General features: G+C 44.9%; 1 protein-coding gene and 1 pseudogene across 4 annotated transcripts; one reads left to right on the plus strand and one right to left on the minus strand.

Moving 5' to 3' along the window:
• Positions 1 to 9,000: 9,000 nt before the first annotated feature.
• On the plus strand, positions 9,001 to 12,465 carry LOC147862135 (pentatricopeptide repeat-containing protein At1g11290, chloroplastic pseudogene; annotated as a pseudogene). Of its 2 annotated transcripts, XR_015530050.1 has the most exons (2): positions 9,014 to 9,156; positions 9,275 to 12,465. The product of XR_015530050.1 is annotated as a pentatricopeptide repeat-containing protein At1g11290, chloroplastic pseudogene, transcript variant X2 (transcript). The 2 variants fall into 2 exon arrangements; XR_015530049.1 differs by having other exon boundaries at positions 9,001 to 12,465.
• Positions 12,466 to 13,626: 1,161 nt separating this feature from the next.
• On the minus strand, positions 13,627 to 16,170 carry PGR7 (proton gradient regulation 7). 2 transcript variants are annotated; one of them, XM_087323125.1, is made up of 6 exons: positions 15,942 to 16,170; positions 15,692 to 15,911; positions 15,038 to 15,118; positions 14,435 to 14,542; positions 14,181 to 14,330; positions 13,627 to 13,994 (listed from the first exon to the last, which is right to left on the minus strand). In XM_087323125.1, exons 1-6 carry the CDS (start codon positions 16,130 to 16,132, stop codon positions 13,791 to 13,793), a joined length of 954 nt encoding a protein of 317 aa, XP_087179251.1. In that variant the 5' UTR covers positions 16,133 to 16,170; the 3' UTR covers positions 13,627 to 13,790. The 2 variants fall into 2 exon arrangements, with proteins under 2 accessions (XP_087179251.1, XP_087179250.1); XM_087323124.1 differs by having other exon boundaries at positions 15,692 to 16,170.
• Positions 16,171 to 16,882: the final 712 nt, after the last annotated feature.

Genomic DNA, 16,882 nt, shown 5'->3' on the forward strand with positions numbered 1-16,882 from the left:
AGTCACTTATTATGTCACCCACGACTCAAAATCTTTAGGATTCGCTTCGGGCACAAAACCCTAGGAGTAAGTTACTAAAACCGTTTCCAAAACGCAGCACATACATAGAAGTTCATTATCGCTTCCAACCTCCATCGCTCCCAAGCTCAGAAGCCCCTTCTTGCTCTCATCGCTCTAAACGCTCTTGCTCTCAAGCCCTCTTTCGCTCTCATAGCCCCTCTGCCGAGCTTTCCCTTCCTGTTGTTCCTCCTCTGTCTCGCCCTCGCCTCATCACTCTTCCTCACTCTTCCACACAGTCAAACCCCGTCTCCATCTCCACCATGCCTCTTACCGCTTCAACAGAAACCCGCGCCTGGCTCCAGGAACGAGGAATGGGCGGTTACCTGAAGATCATCGATGCCCCCGCGCACCCGGATGCCCAAGGAGTGGCTAAACATATTTGTCCCGAAGCCATCACCAACAACGTGCTTCGGGCTGCTTTGGACCTGCAACGGGGAGGGGACCATGAGGTCGACATACCCCCGGCATCAAAGCTGAAAGAGTACTTCGGTGAGTACTCAGCCTCATGGAAGGCATATCGCACGTATGGCGGTCCCAACAGAGCTTTCGGGGAGATTGCTCGTATATTGATGGAGTATGCGTTCGTGCATACGAACCCGACGAGCATGTCGTAGAACAAGGCAGCCATCATCATCAGCGTGTATGAAGGAAACAGAGTCGATTGGGGAATCATCACAGGCGAAGGACTCCGCGTCGCCTTAGCCTCATACCAGTCAGGTAAGAAGATGTTGTCTGTTCTTACCCACTTTTTGATGGTTCTATACCCACCCTCTTCTCTTCCTTCCCCTCGGACACTCACGTCCCCACCACCACCACGAAGGCAGAGAGAGAAATTGGTTGCCATCAACCACGAAGCATGGGAGGAGCCCATATCGCCTTCACCTCCTGCCACCGATCAAAACCCCGCATCGGCACCACCACCCACCCAACCCCAACAAAAAAGGGCAGTTTCCGAGACTTGCCAAGAATAGGAGGAGGAGATAGCCACGGAGGACAACACGGCAGACGATGTCACCATTCGACAGCCAACGCCGCGCCCCTCGGTAACTCCCCCAGGGCCTAGCCCACGCCCCAACACACAGCTGGCAACACCACCACGACCCCAGAAAAGGAAGCAGGTGGAGGAAACGACACTACCGGCCCCGGAACCCCAAACCCAGCCGAGCAAGAGAAGACGACTCAACCGCGAGTCCTCGGCAGAACAGAAAGAGCCACAACAGGAGCAAGCCTTAGTTGTCAGCCAGAGCAACCTAGCCATCATCCCTGAGGAGGCATCGCTGAACCAGGGAAAGATCGAGCATGGGCAGACAACGCAGATCTCGGAGGATGAAGTCCTCAGTTATAAAGACCTCCCTACGGAGGCTTACGAATTTAGTGCACTCCTACGCCTCGGTACGACATTTGTGCTGGTCGACTTCCTCGCTAGAGCCCAAGTCACGGCAACCGCTCGAATGGCGGAAGAGCATGCCGAAACAAAAATGATTCAACGCGCGCTATTAGGTGAAATTGAGCCCCAAGACGACAGGGCTTTACAAAAAATAGGGAGGAAGAAGTAGGCAAAACGGGCCACTCTCCTCATGGAGGTCCCCAAGTTGAACACGGCCCTTATCGAGGCATATAGGGACCTGGATCGCACTACGTGAGCAGCCAAAGACATGGCCCGAAAGATAAAAACAACCCAAAAACAGGCTAAGGTGGCTACAGAATTATGGCACGATGCGAAACAGAAACTGGCAGCCTGGGAGCAAAACCGGCCGGAACAACAACTCTTGAGCCTTCCGGCCACGACCACCAAGGCCCTCCCAGCCCCTCCACGCATAACAATGATAGATGAAAGCACCGTCACGGATTCAATCCTGACGATCCAGGCCAGCACACTAACAGACTCGTTACAAATGGTCGATGCCTGCACAACAACCGAGGCGGCCACGCCCATGGAGAAGACCGAGATACCACCCCCTCGTCCACCCAAGGAGGTGGCAACCCAGACAGAACCCCCACTCCGAGATTACCGAGCGGAGCTTAAAGAAGAACAACGGCGGACCGAGAGACACGAACAACGGCATGAAGAGGCCATGGGTCGCTTAAAAGAAGAAGCTTCCAAACAGATGGCCGAGATTAGAGCCCAAGCCAACCAAAGGATACACGAGCAGAACGAAGCACTAGGCCGGGTACAAGCGCAAGCCGCGGGCAAAGAAGCAGAACTCAAAAGCAAGCTGGAGGAATACACGGCCACAGTGGCAGAGAAAGAGAAGGAGGTCCTAGACCTACAGGCCGCGCTCGACAATGCAAAAGACTGGAACCACCGGCAGGAGGAAAGAAATCGCCAACGGGAGGAGAGAATGATCGCGGAGAATGCCGAGCTACAGAGTCAGCGTACGACCCTTAAAGAAATGGCTGACGAGTTTTTCATCAAATGCAAGCTACTTTCAAAGCAAAAAGACGAATTATCTGATTCCTACTTCGCCCTACAAGAAGAGAGAATCGTCGAACGGGAACAAGTCCGGGCCGCGTGTCAAAAAGAATGGGAGAAAGCTACCGAAGAGCTCACCAAGCATTACGAGCAGTCTATCCAGCTCGTAACCGCGGACGCAAAGAACACTCAAGCCACCTATGAACTACTCGCAAAGAAGCTTCAGGCCGAGGTCAACGGCTTAAAAGAGGAATTGGCAGCCGTTTGAGCACAGCCCGGCATGGATGAGACACGCATCAGAATACTGATCGAGAAACAGCGCCAGCACCTCACCAAAAAGGTCGAGGAAACATTAAGTCGCGCAGGAGAAGAATGGGCAGCCCAAGCTACCGAATTGCATATTTTACGCGCCGACGCCGAGAACCGACGGAAGGAGGGCCGCCGCTTTTACAAAATGGACGAAGCCAACATACAAAACCTGCGTGCAGATTTAACCGAGGATTACCAATCCTTGGCAAAATCTCACACCGCGGCAATCGAGCAAATACTGGAGGACTTCAATGACGATTAGATGTTGTTTCGCCTGGAAGCAGAAGCCTTCGAACAAGAACGACTCGCAGCCATCCCAACCAACCCTCCAACGGCCATAGAGCAGAAGGAAGAACCTCCCAGCGAGGAGATCACGGACACGGCACAGGAAGAACTCGCCCCGGCCAACAGACCTCCCGAGGACGCCCACACGGTACCAGATCCAGTCGAAGTAGAGGTCAGCGCCCTCGAACCCACACCACCACTAGAACAATCGGCCGCACCTGAGGCGGACGCCCGAGAGGATATGACACGCCCGGACCAAACTCAACCCCCCGCACCGACAGTCCAACCAGACCACCCTGCCACCAGCCCGGACCCCGAAAACATCCTCGACATCTTAAAAGAGGAATGAAACGAGGATCACGCCTAAAAGGCAATTTTTGTAATGTTGTTAGTATTTTGTAAGTCGTGGGTCCGACGGACAAGGTCCTGTCCCACGGGCGTGCCAGGTGTTGTCCAGAGGACAGAAATGTAAAATTAGGAAATTAGCAAACGGCGGTAGTGTAACCGAGTAGGAAAGAACGCCAGCGAGTGCCGAGTCCGAGTATCACGGGCCACTGACGGCTCGGCTGTGTATTAGGGGAAACGTTATTTAAACGAGGTCCAGTACCTCAGAGCGGGAGCAGAAAATATAGGCAGAAGCACTAGCTTAGTCCATCGTAACTAGATAATCCTGTAAGGTCACCGGCCGTAGGCCGTGTTCTGTAATCCTTTTGGTGTTGCAGTAATATATCTGATTTGTGGCCATTTTGCTCCATGTGTCTGTGCTTTGGCTCATACTTATGATTTCAGCGCCACCCACGCCTATCAAGATCTCGCTAGTGTTTTATCTCTGATCATTTTCTCCCTCACGACGCCTCTATTACGAGCCTTCACGTACCACGCCCTTGGATACCGATAGCCGCAGGTCTATCGAAGGTGTTCACCCAAAGGAACGGGTAACAACAGTATACCCGCAATGTTGAGAATCAAGCTCAACATAGTGCAACGTGTGAACACACCTTTTGAGAATCTATGATTACTCAAAGGTCCAGAGTCACACCACCACTCTCTACAAATTAACTTTTTGTCATAGAATCATAGTCTATGAAACATAGCTAATGAGTTACATATTCCCCATGACTATGAGTCTTCACATTCCCCAAGAGAGAGTGGTTGTTGTAGTTAGTTAATGAAGAGAGAGGGTGACTATATATAAAGCACCCTTCTCGTACTTCATACTAAGTCGGTTGTGACTCCTTGTTATGTTACATTTTGTAAATCTTATTCTACTTGTGAAATATACACCTTCTCCTTGAGTATTCTATTTCTACTCTATCTATCCATCTTGTGTCTTCTCTTCTCTTCTCTATTTCCTCTCACACATACACACGACACATATCTCTTCCGCTACACAAGAATCATACCTGATTCTTGTCATGGTATCAGAGCGGTTTGGTAGCTCGATTTAGCCCATCCGCATGTCTTGTGTTCTACGCCGACGTTCGAGAAGAACCGGCCCATCGCTATCGTAGTGCGACTACATAGCTCGTATTTGAGAGAGAAGGAAAAGAAAAGAAGGAAGAAATCTTCACGGACAATGAATACTCAAATGGGGAGCGCTCTCCCTAGCGAGAGCTAGATCGAAACAACTTTGCATCTTGGGAGTACATGATGCACCAATACCTTGTTGGCCAAGGCTATTGGGGTTACATCAAAGGAGCACAAGAAAACCGACCTGACCCGAAAGACGTCGACTATGCAATGTGGGAGCAAGTGACAAGCCGAGTGATGTATTGCTTGGCAACATGTGTTCACGACCACATGCTCGGTTACATTCGAAAAGCCAAGATGTCAAAGGAAACGTGGGAGAATCTACGAAAGGTTTTCACCGCCAACACAACCACAAGAAAGCTTCAACTTTGCCAAGAGTTGAACAACATCCAACAAAAAGATATGTCCATCACAAGCTACACCTTGAAGATCAAGCAGCTTTGCGACTCGCTTGGCTTGATAAGTGTCAATGTGGACGATGATGAGATGGTGCAAATATGCCTCGGCGGCCTTGCAACACGGTTCGGCACGATGAGGACCATCGTACTAGCACGGGAGAATCCTCCCTCTTTCTTCGATCTTCAATCCATGTTGTTGGTTGAAGAGAATCATGTTCGAACAAGGAGCAACGCCTCAGAAGGCCACATGCTCTACATGCATTCGGATGGAGGAAGAGGACGTTATCGTGAGGAAAACCGGCTACGAGGTGAAATGGGGACGTGGGCGTGTGCACAGCCGTGTGCACGGATACACACACATTGTATTTAAACTTGCACATAATCTAAGATTAGGCTAGGTCGGCGTGATGGGAGAACTTTAATATGGGCGAATTAAATACGTAGTTTAGTCAATCGAATCACCGTTCGAAGCGGCAAAGAATAAAGCATGATGTAGCTACGTGATGTGACAACCTCTCCCTCCTTGATCTCTAAAAGGGGGAAGAGTAGGTTTGAAAGAGGGGCGTTTTTGGGAAGGGAGAACGAAGTGTTGTCGGACCGGGAGATCGAGCACCATTCTCTATACTCTCTATATTCTTTGTCTGTTCTTGCCTAGGTTGGATGCCTCTTCTCGTGCCGGAAGCCTGTGTGCTCCTGGCAGAGGCTCCCCCTCCCATTGCATTTCGGCGTTCGTTGTGTGCGTGGGTGTTCGTTGATTTCGCGATTCAGCTCGGTTCATCCGGTTGTAATTCCCTCGTCACCTAATCAATTGTTGGCTTCTGTTTGTTGATCATCTGGTGTGTTGTCTCAATCATGGTTGAGCGGTTGTACCCCGTGCACCTTGACACTGCACGCCTTACGCACCCCTCCGTCTCTCCTAACTCTCCTCTTCTTCTTAAGCTCTTCGGTCCGAGGCCCCCTCTGGTCCAGCCTAGCTTCACACACGTATGTGGAATATTGCAACATCTTTGGTGAACCCGACGTGAAGAGGTGACAGAGGAGTCTAAAGGATGAGGGGAAGCAAGCTTGTTGAAGCCATGGTAGTAGACGTTGATCGGCTAGTGAGCGCTTGTGAAGGCACGGGTGCCCTGTTTGGAGGAAAGAATGCGATGAGCTATATGGAGGCCTACCGGGCTGAAATGATAATGAGGGACATCCCGGAGTACAGACGGCTATCCGGATTCCCTCGAGTGGTGACACCGAGCATCCATGCGGAGGTGCTCGACGTGCAGGCCAGTTGCCGGACTTGGGAGGAGTTTGAGGGACGGCTCCTAGAGAGGTACGGGTTCGACGACTTGCTCCGCCTATCGAAGCGGGAGTTCATGGAATGGGTCAAAAGCCCCGGAAAGGGGAGGAACACGTCGGTGCTCCTCTAGGAGTTCGAGAAACGGTTTGCTCGACTCTTGGCGTTGGATAGGACAGTGCTCAACACGAGTCGTGTCTTGCTATTTATTAAGTCCATGGACGTGCAAGATCGGGAGAAGGTGGGTCTCCTACTAGAGACGGACGATGGGTTCACGGCTGATTGGGCCATGGTAAAGACGGTCTGCGGCCGTTTCGACAAACGGCGTGAGTGGAGCGACGAAGGTTCGTTGGTAGCAGGACCGACGGCGGGGAGGAAGCTTGAGGAGCCGATACCGACGCGAAAGGAAGAGACTCGAAGTTGGCTTGAGTCGGGCACGACCCCAATCAACATGGTCAAAGGCCCATCTGGGGGAGCAACTCTAGAAGAGCTAACGCAAATGGTGCGCGATCTCCAGATCGCACACGCCTGGAGGGATAGCGGAGGACAACCGCGGGACCCGAAGCCTCCGGCCAACCAACGATGATGTGGTGCAACGCAGTTGGTCACGTCCGGAAAGAGTGTGTGGATTTTGCAGAGGCGCTTAGGAGAACTGTAGTGTACCTCTAGAATGGGTGGGTGCACGCGAGTGAAACCTGAAAAGCCGTGGAGTTGAATACCGGGCGCGGTGGAATGAAGCGGTTAATGGAAGAAGCCACGTCGCGACATGCTGAAGTCATCCACTATTCGGTGTCAACTGGGATCTGGGTCGGAACAATGGCAGCCAGAAGACGAAGGACTCTGGATTCTGGCCCTTGGTGCTAGAAGGCCTCTCCGGAGTGTGACTAAGGAAGGAGGAAGCGGACCGCGCGGAGAAGCGGGTCCGGGAAGTTACAAGGTGGACCGATCTGGTCGATGAGAAGATCGGTTTCGTGGAAGCGGCGTGCCAGAACTATGATGTTCTGGTAGAAGACAAGCGAGCGGGAAAGGGTGGAGGAGCTGGACCCTCCAACCGATATAAAACGCGAAGCGTACCAAAGAAGAATGACGCTGATAATTCCGGCGTATAGGACAGAACGAAGTAGGCCGGTTACCGGCTGGGCACAGAAATAGAGAGCACTATAGACTTGCAGAAAGTCCTTGAAGAGCGGGTCCTCGACAGTAGGGTGGAGCTTACGCTAAGGGAGGTGCTAGGAATCGCCAAGAAGGAGTTCCATGACTCCATCGTAGACTTAATGAAGTGTAAGAGGCTTGCGACATAGCCGGAACTGGAAAGGCCCATAGAAGTGCGAATGGCATACTTGGAAGACGCGGCCGTAGAGGACGAATTGGCAGAAAGCCACTACTCGAAGCCACACTGGCCAAGGGCAACGACGGAAACTCTCGTTCGGATCGGGAGCGTCCAAGAACCGGTGGTGGCGTTAACCTAATGTCCATGGACTTCTACAAAAAGAGGAGATGGCCGGTAAAAAGTGTAGAAAAAACATAAGAATGTTTTGGTAACATACGCATTGATTTGCATTCGTATGAAAAAGAATGTTGGCCAATGCATTCGAGTATATTATGTACTATGAACCAAATAGACATATTTAAGGGAAAGAAATGGATTAAGAGTAATTTTCCATCCAACCACCTCGAGTGAAGGAATAGAGGCAGGTCTTAAATGTCATCAGTGTTCCACACCATCGACAATTGACTAAGATCGTAAATCAAGTGTAATCATGAATGCACTATTGTAGAAGTGCCGCGCCACACCACTCATGTCTCACAATGTTCTGATGGTGAAAGTTAAAACTTTGTCTCTCTCCTCTAACAAGTTTAGTTACACTTCATTTTATTAATTGCAAAACACCCTTCAAGTCTTTGGGCCAATCACAAGTTGCCATGCATCAAAACCTAAAGTGAGTTGTGAAAATCTGTAAAGTGCATATAAAGCCATTAGAAATGAACCTTTAATATATATATATGTATGTATGTAAGTTCTGCACATGACAATACTGGAGTTTGCGCTCGATTGGGCAACTCTAGTCGATCAATGTCCTGATTCGGGACCTTCTTCATGGAGGTACCAGAAACGCAAAACAACCCCCTTGAGTATGTATGGGTGTGGTCTTTTGGTTTATTTACTAGGATACCCCTAAGGTTTCAGATATTGAAATAATACCCCTCCTTCCTTCCTACTTCTTGTTCTTGTTCTTCTTTTGGGTTATTTACCAGGATACCCCTCCTTCCCTCCCTCTCTCCCTGCCTCCTTCCTTCTTCTTCTTTTGGGTTATTTACCAAGATACCCCTCCTTCCCTCCCTCTCTCCCTGCCTCCTTCCTTCTTCTTCTTTTGGGTTATTTACCAAGATACCCCTCCTTCCCTTCTTCTTCTTCTTCTTCTTCTTCTTCTTCTTCTTCTTCTCCATTTGGGTTATTTACCAGGATACCCCTGATTTTTTAGATATTGAAATAATACCCCTCCTTGTGTCCTACTTCTTGTTCTTGTTTGTCTTTTGGGATATTTACTGGGATACCCCTCCTTTCTTCCTTCTTCTTCTGGGTTATCTACCAGGATACCCCTCCTTCCTTCTTCTTCTCATTCTTCTTCTTCTTCATCTGGGTTATTCACCAGGATACCCCTAAGTTTTCGGATATTGAAATAATACCCCTCCTTCCTTCCTTCTTCTTCTTCTTCTTCTGTTGCTCTGTTTGCTCAATGGCTCTGTTCCTAACAGACAAGCTCTGTCCCTAAGAGAGAAACTCTGAGAGAGAGAGAGAGACAGAGAGAGAAGACAGGAACACCATGCAAAGGCCAATTACAGATGACATTGCCAGGATCCTGAGGCAGCACGCTAAGGTAAGAGACCTTCGGAACACACACACCCTGCATTCTTTGATCATTGAAAGTGGAGCAGAGTCTTCCCTCTCCCTCAGAGGCTCCCTTATACATGCTTACATGAAATGTGGATGTATAGAGAGCTCCTGTAGTGTGTTCGGCTATGGTGGAGAAGAAGATCGAGATGTGTTTCTTTGGACATGTTTGATTACTGGGTATGCACAGCATGGATTTGGCCTCCAAGCTATTTCCCTGTGCAAACAAATGCAAGTGGAAGGTATTCTTCTAAACAATTTCACATTCTCAGCTGTGCTTAAGGCTTGTTCTATCTTACCAAGTCTTAATACAGGTAAACAAATGCATTCTACCATTATTGAATCAGGCTACAGATCAGATGTTACCATCGGAAATGTGCTTATCGATATGTATACAAAATCGGGGTCAATGGAATATGCGCTTGTAGTGTTTAAGGAAATGCATGGTAAGGATGTTGTTTCATGGAGTGTGATGATCTCTGGATGTATTCTCAACCAATGTTGGGAAAAAGCAATCGTGTTGTTTGATGATATGCATCAAGAAGAGATTGATCCAAATAACTATACGTATGTGAGTATTCTTAAAGCATATGGAAGTTTGAATGTTTTGGAAGGAATCCGGAAAGTTCATAGTGAGGTTTTGGAAAAGGTTTGGGATTCAGATGTGTTTGTAAGAAGTGCACTTGTGGACGCATACATAAAATGTGGCAACTTAAGGGACGGGCAAGAAGTTTTCAATGGAATGTCAGAGCAAGATCTTGTGTCTTCGAATGCGATGATTGATGGGTATGCTCAAAATGCACTTTGTAGTGAAGCATCAACCCTCTTTATGGTCATGCAACATAGAGGATTGTTCCCAGATAAGGTAACATTTGCGAGTATGCTCAAAGCATGTGCATCAATATCTTCTTTTCATAGAGGCAAGCAAATTCATGCCCAAATCTTAGAATCTCATGTAAAGTGTGACCTTTTTATGGGAAGCACTCTTATTGACATGTATGTGAAGTGCAAGAGAATTGATGATGCCCAGAAAGTGTTCGATGCAATGCTTGTTCGAGATGTAGTCATGTGGAATTGCTTACTTACTGGATATGCCCAAGAAGTTTATGGTAGGGAGGCCATCTCTCAGTTCATACAAATGCTTCATGAAGGCATTGGTGCCGATGTTGTCACATATGTGATCATTCTTAAAGCATGTATGGAAATCACATCACTCGAGTGGGGAAAGCAAGTTCATGCTCAACTGGTGAAGAGAAAAAATTTGGAATCCAATTTGATCATAAGAAGCAGCCTTGTGGATATGTATGCTAAATGTGGAAATATAATGAATGCTCGTGAAGTGTTCGATAGGACGGCAGAGCGAGATGTAGTCTCTTGGAATTCCATGATTAGTGCATATGCACAACGAGGTCTCAACAAAGAAGTTTATAGATTATTTGAGTTGATGCAGAAGGACGGTTTGAATCCAACCGAGGTGACACTTGGTTGTGTTCTTTCTGCATGTAGACATGGTGGCCTTGTTGATGATGGATGCAAGTATTTGGAGACATTAAGCTTAACCTATGCCATTGAACCTACAGCAGAGCACTTTAGCTGCATTATCGACCTCTTTGCCCGTGTAGGCCGGTTGGACGAGGCAACAGATTTTTTATCTAAATTGCCATTCAAACCTAGAATCGAACCTTGGATAGCTTTGCTTGGGGCTTGCAAAACACATGGTAATGTCGGTGTAGGGGAACATGCATTTGAACGCATTGAACACCTTGTGCCTGGACATATGGGAGCTACCTTGCTTCTTTCAAATTTGTATGCCGATGCTAAAAGATGGGATGCAGTAACCTCAATGAGATACAAGCTGCAGGATGGAATGGTGACTGTGGGGTGATGCACGTTCAATTGTTTTGAACAACTCTACATTCTAATATGACAATGACCATCACCATGGCCATCATCTTGCTCAATTATGATATTTATTTGAATCAGTCATGGTGTTTTCTTGCTCTATTATGGTGCCTTCTCTATCACCATCACCATAATCTTGATCAATCATGGCGCTTTTTTTCTCGAATACTATGGTGTTCACTACAATACCTCCTGATGCATCTGCATCTGCACCCTCATAATAATCCTGCTCAATTGTGGTACTTGTCAATCATTGTATGTTCTTGCATAAGTATGGTGCCTTTTGATCAATCATGGTATTTCTCTGCACACAATCATCTTCAGCATCAGCTACCATGCTACTTTCAAATTTATATGCTGGTGCTAAGAGATGGTATGCAGTAACCTCAATGAGATACAAGCTGCAGGACGGAATGGTGAGTGTGGGGTGATGAAAAAATGGGTTCTACCGTGCTTCTTTCAAATTTGTATGTGGATGCTAAGAGATGGGATGCGGTAACCTCAATAAGATGGATACAAGCTGCAGGATGGAATGGTGACTATGGGGTGATGCATGTTTAAGAGTTTTGAACAAAGCTACTTTCAAATATGACAATGACCATCACCATGGCCATAATCTCGCTCAGTTATGATATTTATTTGAATTGGTCATGGTGTTTTCTTGCTCTATATGGTGTCTTCTCTATCTCCATCACCATAATCTTGATCAATCATGGTGTTTTTTTTCTCGATTACGGTGTTCACAACATTACCTCCGGATGCATCTGCATCTGCACCATCATCATAATCCTGCTCAATGATGGTACCTAGCTCAATCATGGTATGTTCTTGCTCAAGTATGGTGCCTTTTGCTCAATCATGGTATGTTCTTGCTCAAGTATGGTGCCTTTTGCTCAATCATGGTATTTCTCTGCACACAATCATCTTTATCATTGGCACCACCAGAGTATTGCTTAATGATGGTACATTTTTGCTCATGATATGGTCTTGCTTAAATATGGGGATTTCTTGCTCAGACATGGTTATTGCTCTGCACATAGTCATCTTCATCATCAGTACAGCCAGAGTATTTGCTCAATGATGATACATGCATGTTCGCTCAATCATTATGTTCTTGCTTGATAATGGTAGTTTTTGGGGCACATTCATCCTCATCATCACCACCAGTTTTGCTCAATTATGGTGAATTTTCTGCTGTTTCTTGATATTTCGTTGGTATGTGCTCATCATGTCAATGTAATCATCATTCAAATTTAAAGATAATTTTGAATGGCATCAAGCAAATGCAAAAGCAGGAAGAGGTTTGATTGAGATGATTGATCAATTCCAGCTTTCTCTACTAATGCCTGTATCATGGCTTTATCTCAATCAATTCCCATTTGTATTCTCTCCCCATCAATCTCTTCTTTACACTTCATCAATCTCAAGAGGGTCTGGGAGATTGTCAACAGTGTGCGCTTTTCTTTATTTACTCTTCATCAATCTGGAGTGGTGTCAAACTAAAGGTTCCTTCGGGAGATCCCTCATGCATGACATAGTGCCAAGTGATCGCATTGGCCATAATGTAGTAAGGTTCGGCTGCAGTGTTGATGAATGTGACATTGAGTTGATGAATGTGACATGTGGCTAGTTGTATATGATGTGATTTAAAAAGAAAATATGCAAAACTGGAGATGGGTATATACTATATATATACCCACATCTCAAATCATTACATTGTGCATAAATGCATATATAACGTAATGATTTGATTGTAATTTGTTGCATAACACATTCCAATAAATTTGTTACTTGTTAAGCAAATGGAACGATTTTTTGACAAGTTTGAGTTGTTCAGCTAACAATCTAGTGTCGGAAACATACATATATAATATAGATATAGTTAATATGCACACAAGTAAGACTTGAGTTTGTATAGGGTGAGGGTATTAAATATGAATATGCATAAACAGAGAGCAGGTTTGAATATACATAGATGATTGTCTGCTACAAGGCTGTTACAAGTAAGGCTTTAGTTTGGAAAGGTTGATGGTATCATGATATAAATTATGCATCAGCAGAATGCAGTTTTGGAATCTGGATATAGATGATTGTGTACTCTAATTCAATTATTTTAAATTCGTAACCAAATTTACGGGTTGCCACATAGTAATGGATTTAAAATTCTTTCATATTACAAGATTTTTATTTAACAGATTTCAAATTGCATTTGTGATTTCAAGTATTCAGAATCACATTCTTTTACTAACAAGGTAACCAAATTTATGGGTTGCCACATTGTAATGGATTTAAAATTCTTTCATACTACAAGTTTTTTATTTCACAGATTTCAAATTGCATTTGTGATTTCAAGTATTCAGAATCACATTCTTTTACTAACAAGTTACCAAGCCGCTTGAATTCTGTGAACAATGCTGAAGTTAAAAAGTTGATATAACTGGTGGACATGTTAAATCAAGAACTTGGAGCAAGGGTTTTGCATCTGTGTGTGTGTGAGAGAGAGAGAGTTTCAGAAACTTGTTGAATGTAGTAAATAAAAGCGATGCACATTAGATCAGCTGAAGTGAATAAAAATATGTTCCTGCAAAATCTACAACTTCCATTTACGGTGAATTCAGTGTTTCAATTCATTCTCAAGATTGATAATATGGCAAAAAAATGAACAAGAAATTGTCCAATGCTCAATCATGGCTACAAAAACAAGAGTTGAGCTCCTGATCATTCGAATCTCTGGACAAGATTGTAGCCACGCTCGTGTTCCCATGCTCTTTGTGCCATCATAGTCAACGACGACCTCGCATCACGTTCATCCACGACTTCCCTCGAGAAAGGGATCCGAATCTCCACCAACTCCTGAGAGTTTGTAAGTATACTCATATCGAATCCAAGATGATCGACCCATGTTAATCGGGCTTCCTCTACCTGAGAGACCACAATGACAAATGCACCAATTAGGTGAATACAATCAATTTCACAAACAACCCCAATACAAGGGGAATAATATCGGATGAATTTCACAAATAACACATGTTAATCAAACTTCCTCTACCCGAGACCACAATGACAAATACAACCACTTGGGTGAATAATATTAGTTGGACCACTTACCATAAGGTCGAGCTGAGCATAAACATTGCAAAACTGTCGTATATCCTCCCAATGATTTCTGTTCATGTCTTCAACTATTTTCGCTGCACAGTCTCGAAGTGGATCCGCTGAAGCTTGCTCATATTCCAAGGTTGATACTACAGCACTTGGCTGATAGAAGGTGAAAGGCACAACAAATTCAAGAATCCAAAAAGGATGAAAACCCTCGTATTTCGTTCACAAGACATGTTTTTCCAGAAACTTTCAATATTTACCTCACCATAATCCAATGAATGAAGGATACTTTCAATCTTCATGATATGGAAACAATCTCCATCCTTTGACTCTTCACCAAATCGTTTCTCCCAAACACCTCTTAGTTTCTGTCCAATCATTCAATGCATTGCCATTTAAGTTTATCTATGCAATATGTTAGGAACGCGTAGTTAAAATTGAAGTAATTTTAACATTATATTTTGTGAAAAACAAAAGTTATGGTTACAAATTTGCAATCCAAGTAAAATACCTCTTCTTGCATACATATTGGGCACAACAAACACTGTTAAGTGGAACAATTTTCATGGGTTTCAGTTCAAATATGGGGTGGCAAGGTTCCACAAGTTAATGTTCCATGCAATCGATAGTAATCAATTGCATAAAAAATGCTATGAGACATACAGAAGAACTCGATATTATTAAAAGGAACCTAAAAACTACTTAAAAACTAACCTAAAAACTACTTAAAAAAACTAACTTTATTCACAAACAAAGATTGTGAGCAATAGAAAAAGAAAGAATGTGTGGGCACATACAGATACATAATACACACACACACACACACACACACATGTGTGTGTGTGTGTGTGCATGAATCCCACCTCATTTAATATAGCATCTTCTACTCTTGAAACTCGTCCTTTAAATGTGCATTGCGTCTTACGATGCCCACGGTGCTCAATCTGGTACCTCAAAACAACAATAAAAACAAGGTTATAACATTTACAGTTTGTAATATGTATCTCATACAATTTCATTCCAATGCTTGGGATTCTCAATAGTCACACACCAGATAGCCTATATACATGTATAACAAGCTCATTATCGCACTGAGATGCATGAGTGTGCGCATATATGTATATGTATGCACATATGTATGTATAATATATAATATAACATGTATATGAGCTTATGTATGGATGAATACTCACACCATTGATGAGTTTTTCACACTGAGTGTGTATGCATATACAGCCACATTTTTATATGTGCTTATATCTACAGAATATTTCATTCCCTTCCTTTAGAGGAGAGGAAAGGTCCGAAAACTTGTTTGCCTGCGTGAAAATAAATCTTTTGATTACATTAAAACTTTCACATTATCTACTACTTACTTCAATATGCAAGCAATACCATCTATTACACAACTCTGATCTTTTGTGCTACAAATTAGATGCATTTTAAATAAATTTTAGCAACATACATAGGTATTATGTACACATAATTTGAAAGAGGAATTTGGATAGAACACAGACCTGTATATGCAAGCTACATCTACAATCAGATTGTAGGTATTTGCTATGGAGGTGAGACGGATGCAGGTTGAAGACAGGGGAGCCATGTTCTGCTTCGACCGCGAATCGCACTGACGATCCGAAAGGCCATCCATCAGGAATAGAAGAAGTACAGAGAACGCCTTCATTGCACACATCTACCAGTGTTCTTGCTTCCTCTGCCGAAGAGGGTCTTTTCTGAGTACGAGAAGAGGAGGAGGAGGAGGAGGAGGAAGGGGAAGAGGAAGAAAGCGTCTGTGCTCTGAGAATGCGGAGTAATGGCGGAGCTCTGACGGAGTTAAGGTGCGTACAGGGTAATGAGTGAGGGCGAGGGAAACATGAGTTGGGTCCATGACAGAGTGAAGAAGAAGAAGAAGAAGAAAGAGGAGGTATGGTGATGGATCCTCCTCCTATGAGAGCCATGGTTTGCGAGTGAATGAATGTAAAGCTAGAAACAGAGTATGTATGTACATATAGAGAAACAGAGTATGTATAGAGGAACAGAGTATGTACATATAGAGAAACAGAGTATCTACATATAGAAAGAAAGAAAGAAAGAAAGATATATTAACGTCTTCTAAGGCCAAAATTGGCCCATGAGACAAATGGTGTACAACAAAAATGGGATATTTACCCATTCATCGAAAGTAAAAATAAAAATAAGATAAAATAGAGTTTAAGCTAAATAGTTCTAAGAAAACAACAAACATGTTCTATATAAAAAACATGTTCTACAATGAGAATGATTCTATAGAGAAACAGAGTATGTATAGAAACAGAGTATGTATAGAGAAACAGAGTATGTATGTATAGAGAAACAGAGAGCTCTCTAACTACTACCAAATATTTAAGAGGGCTAAGTGAGGGAATCGCGGAGAGGGACATTGCAGGTCGCACCGCTGATGGCGCGTTCGATCTCCACCGTCCAAGATGGTTAAAAAGCTGACAGCCTCTGTCACCAGGAGCTCGACTCTGTGTAAAGGAGCCCGACTCTCTGACAACCTCTTTGTGAAAAGGAGCCCGACTCTGTCAAAAGGAACCCCGCTGTCAGACAGCCCCTGTACACAGGAGCCCGACTTTGTCAGAAGGAGCCCCGTTGTCTGACAAGCTGTCAGTAAGAAGGAGCCCGGCTCTGTCAAAAGGAGCCCCGCAGTTTGACAACCTTTGTCATCA

This window comes from Azolla caroliniana, unplaced genomic scaffold (genome assembly GCF_043228905.1).
Source record: "Azolla caroliniana isolate FFs.n. ecotype wild unplaced genomic scaffold, voAzoCaro1.0.p SCAF_7, whole genome shotgun sequence".
NCBI classification, from domain to species: Eukaryota; Viridiplantae; Streptophyta; class Polypodiopsida; order Salviniales; family Salviniaceae; genus Azolla; species Azolla caroliniana.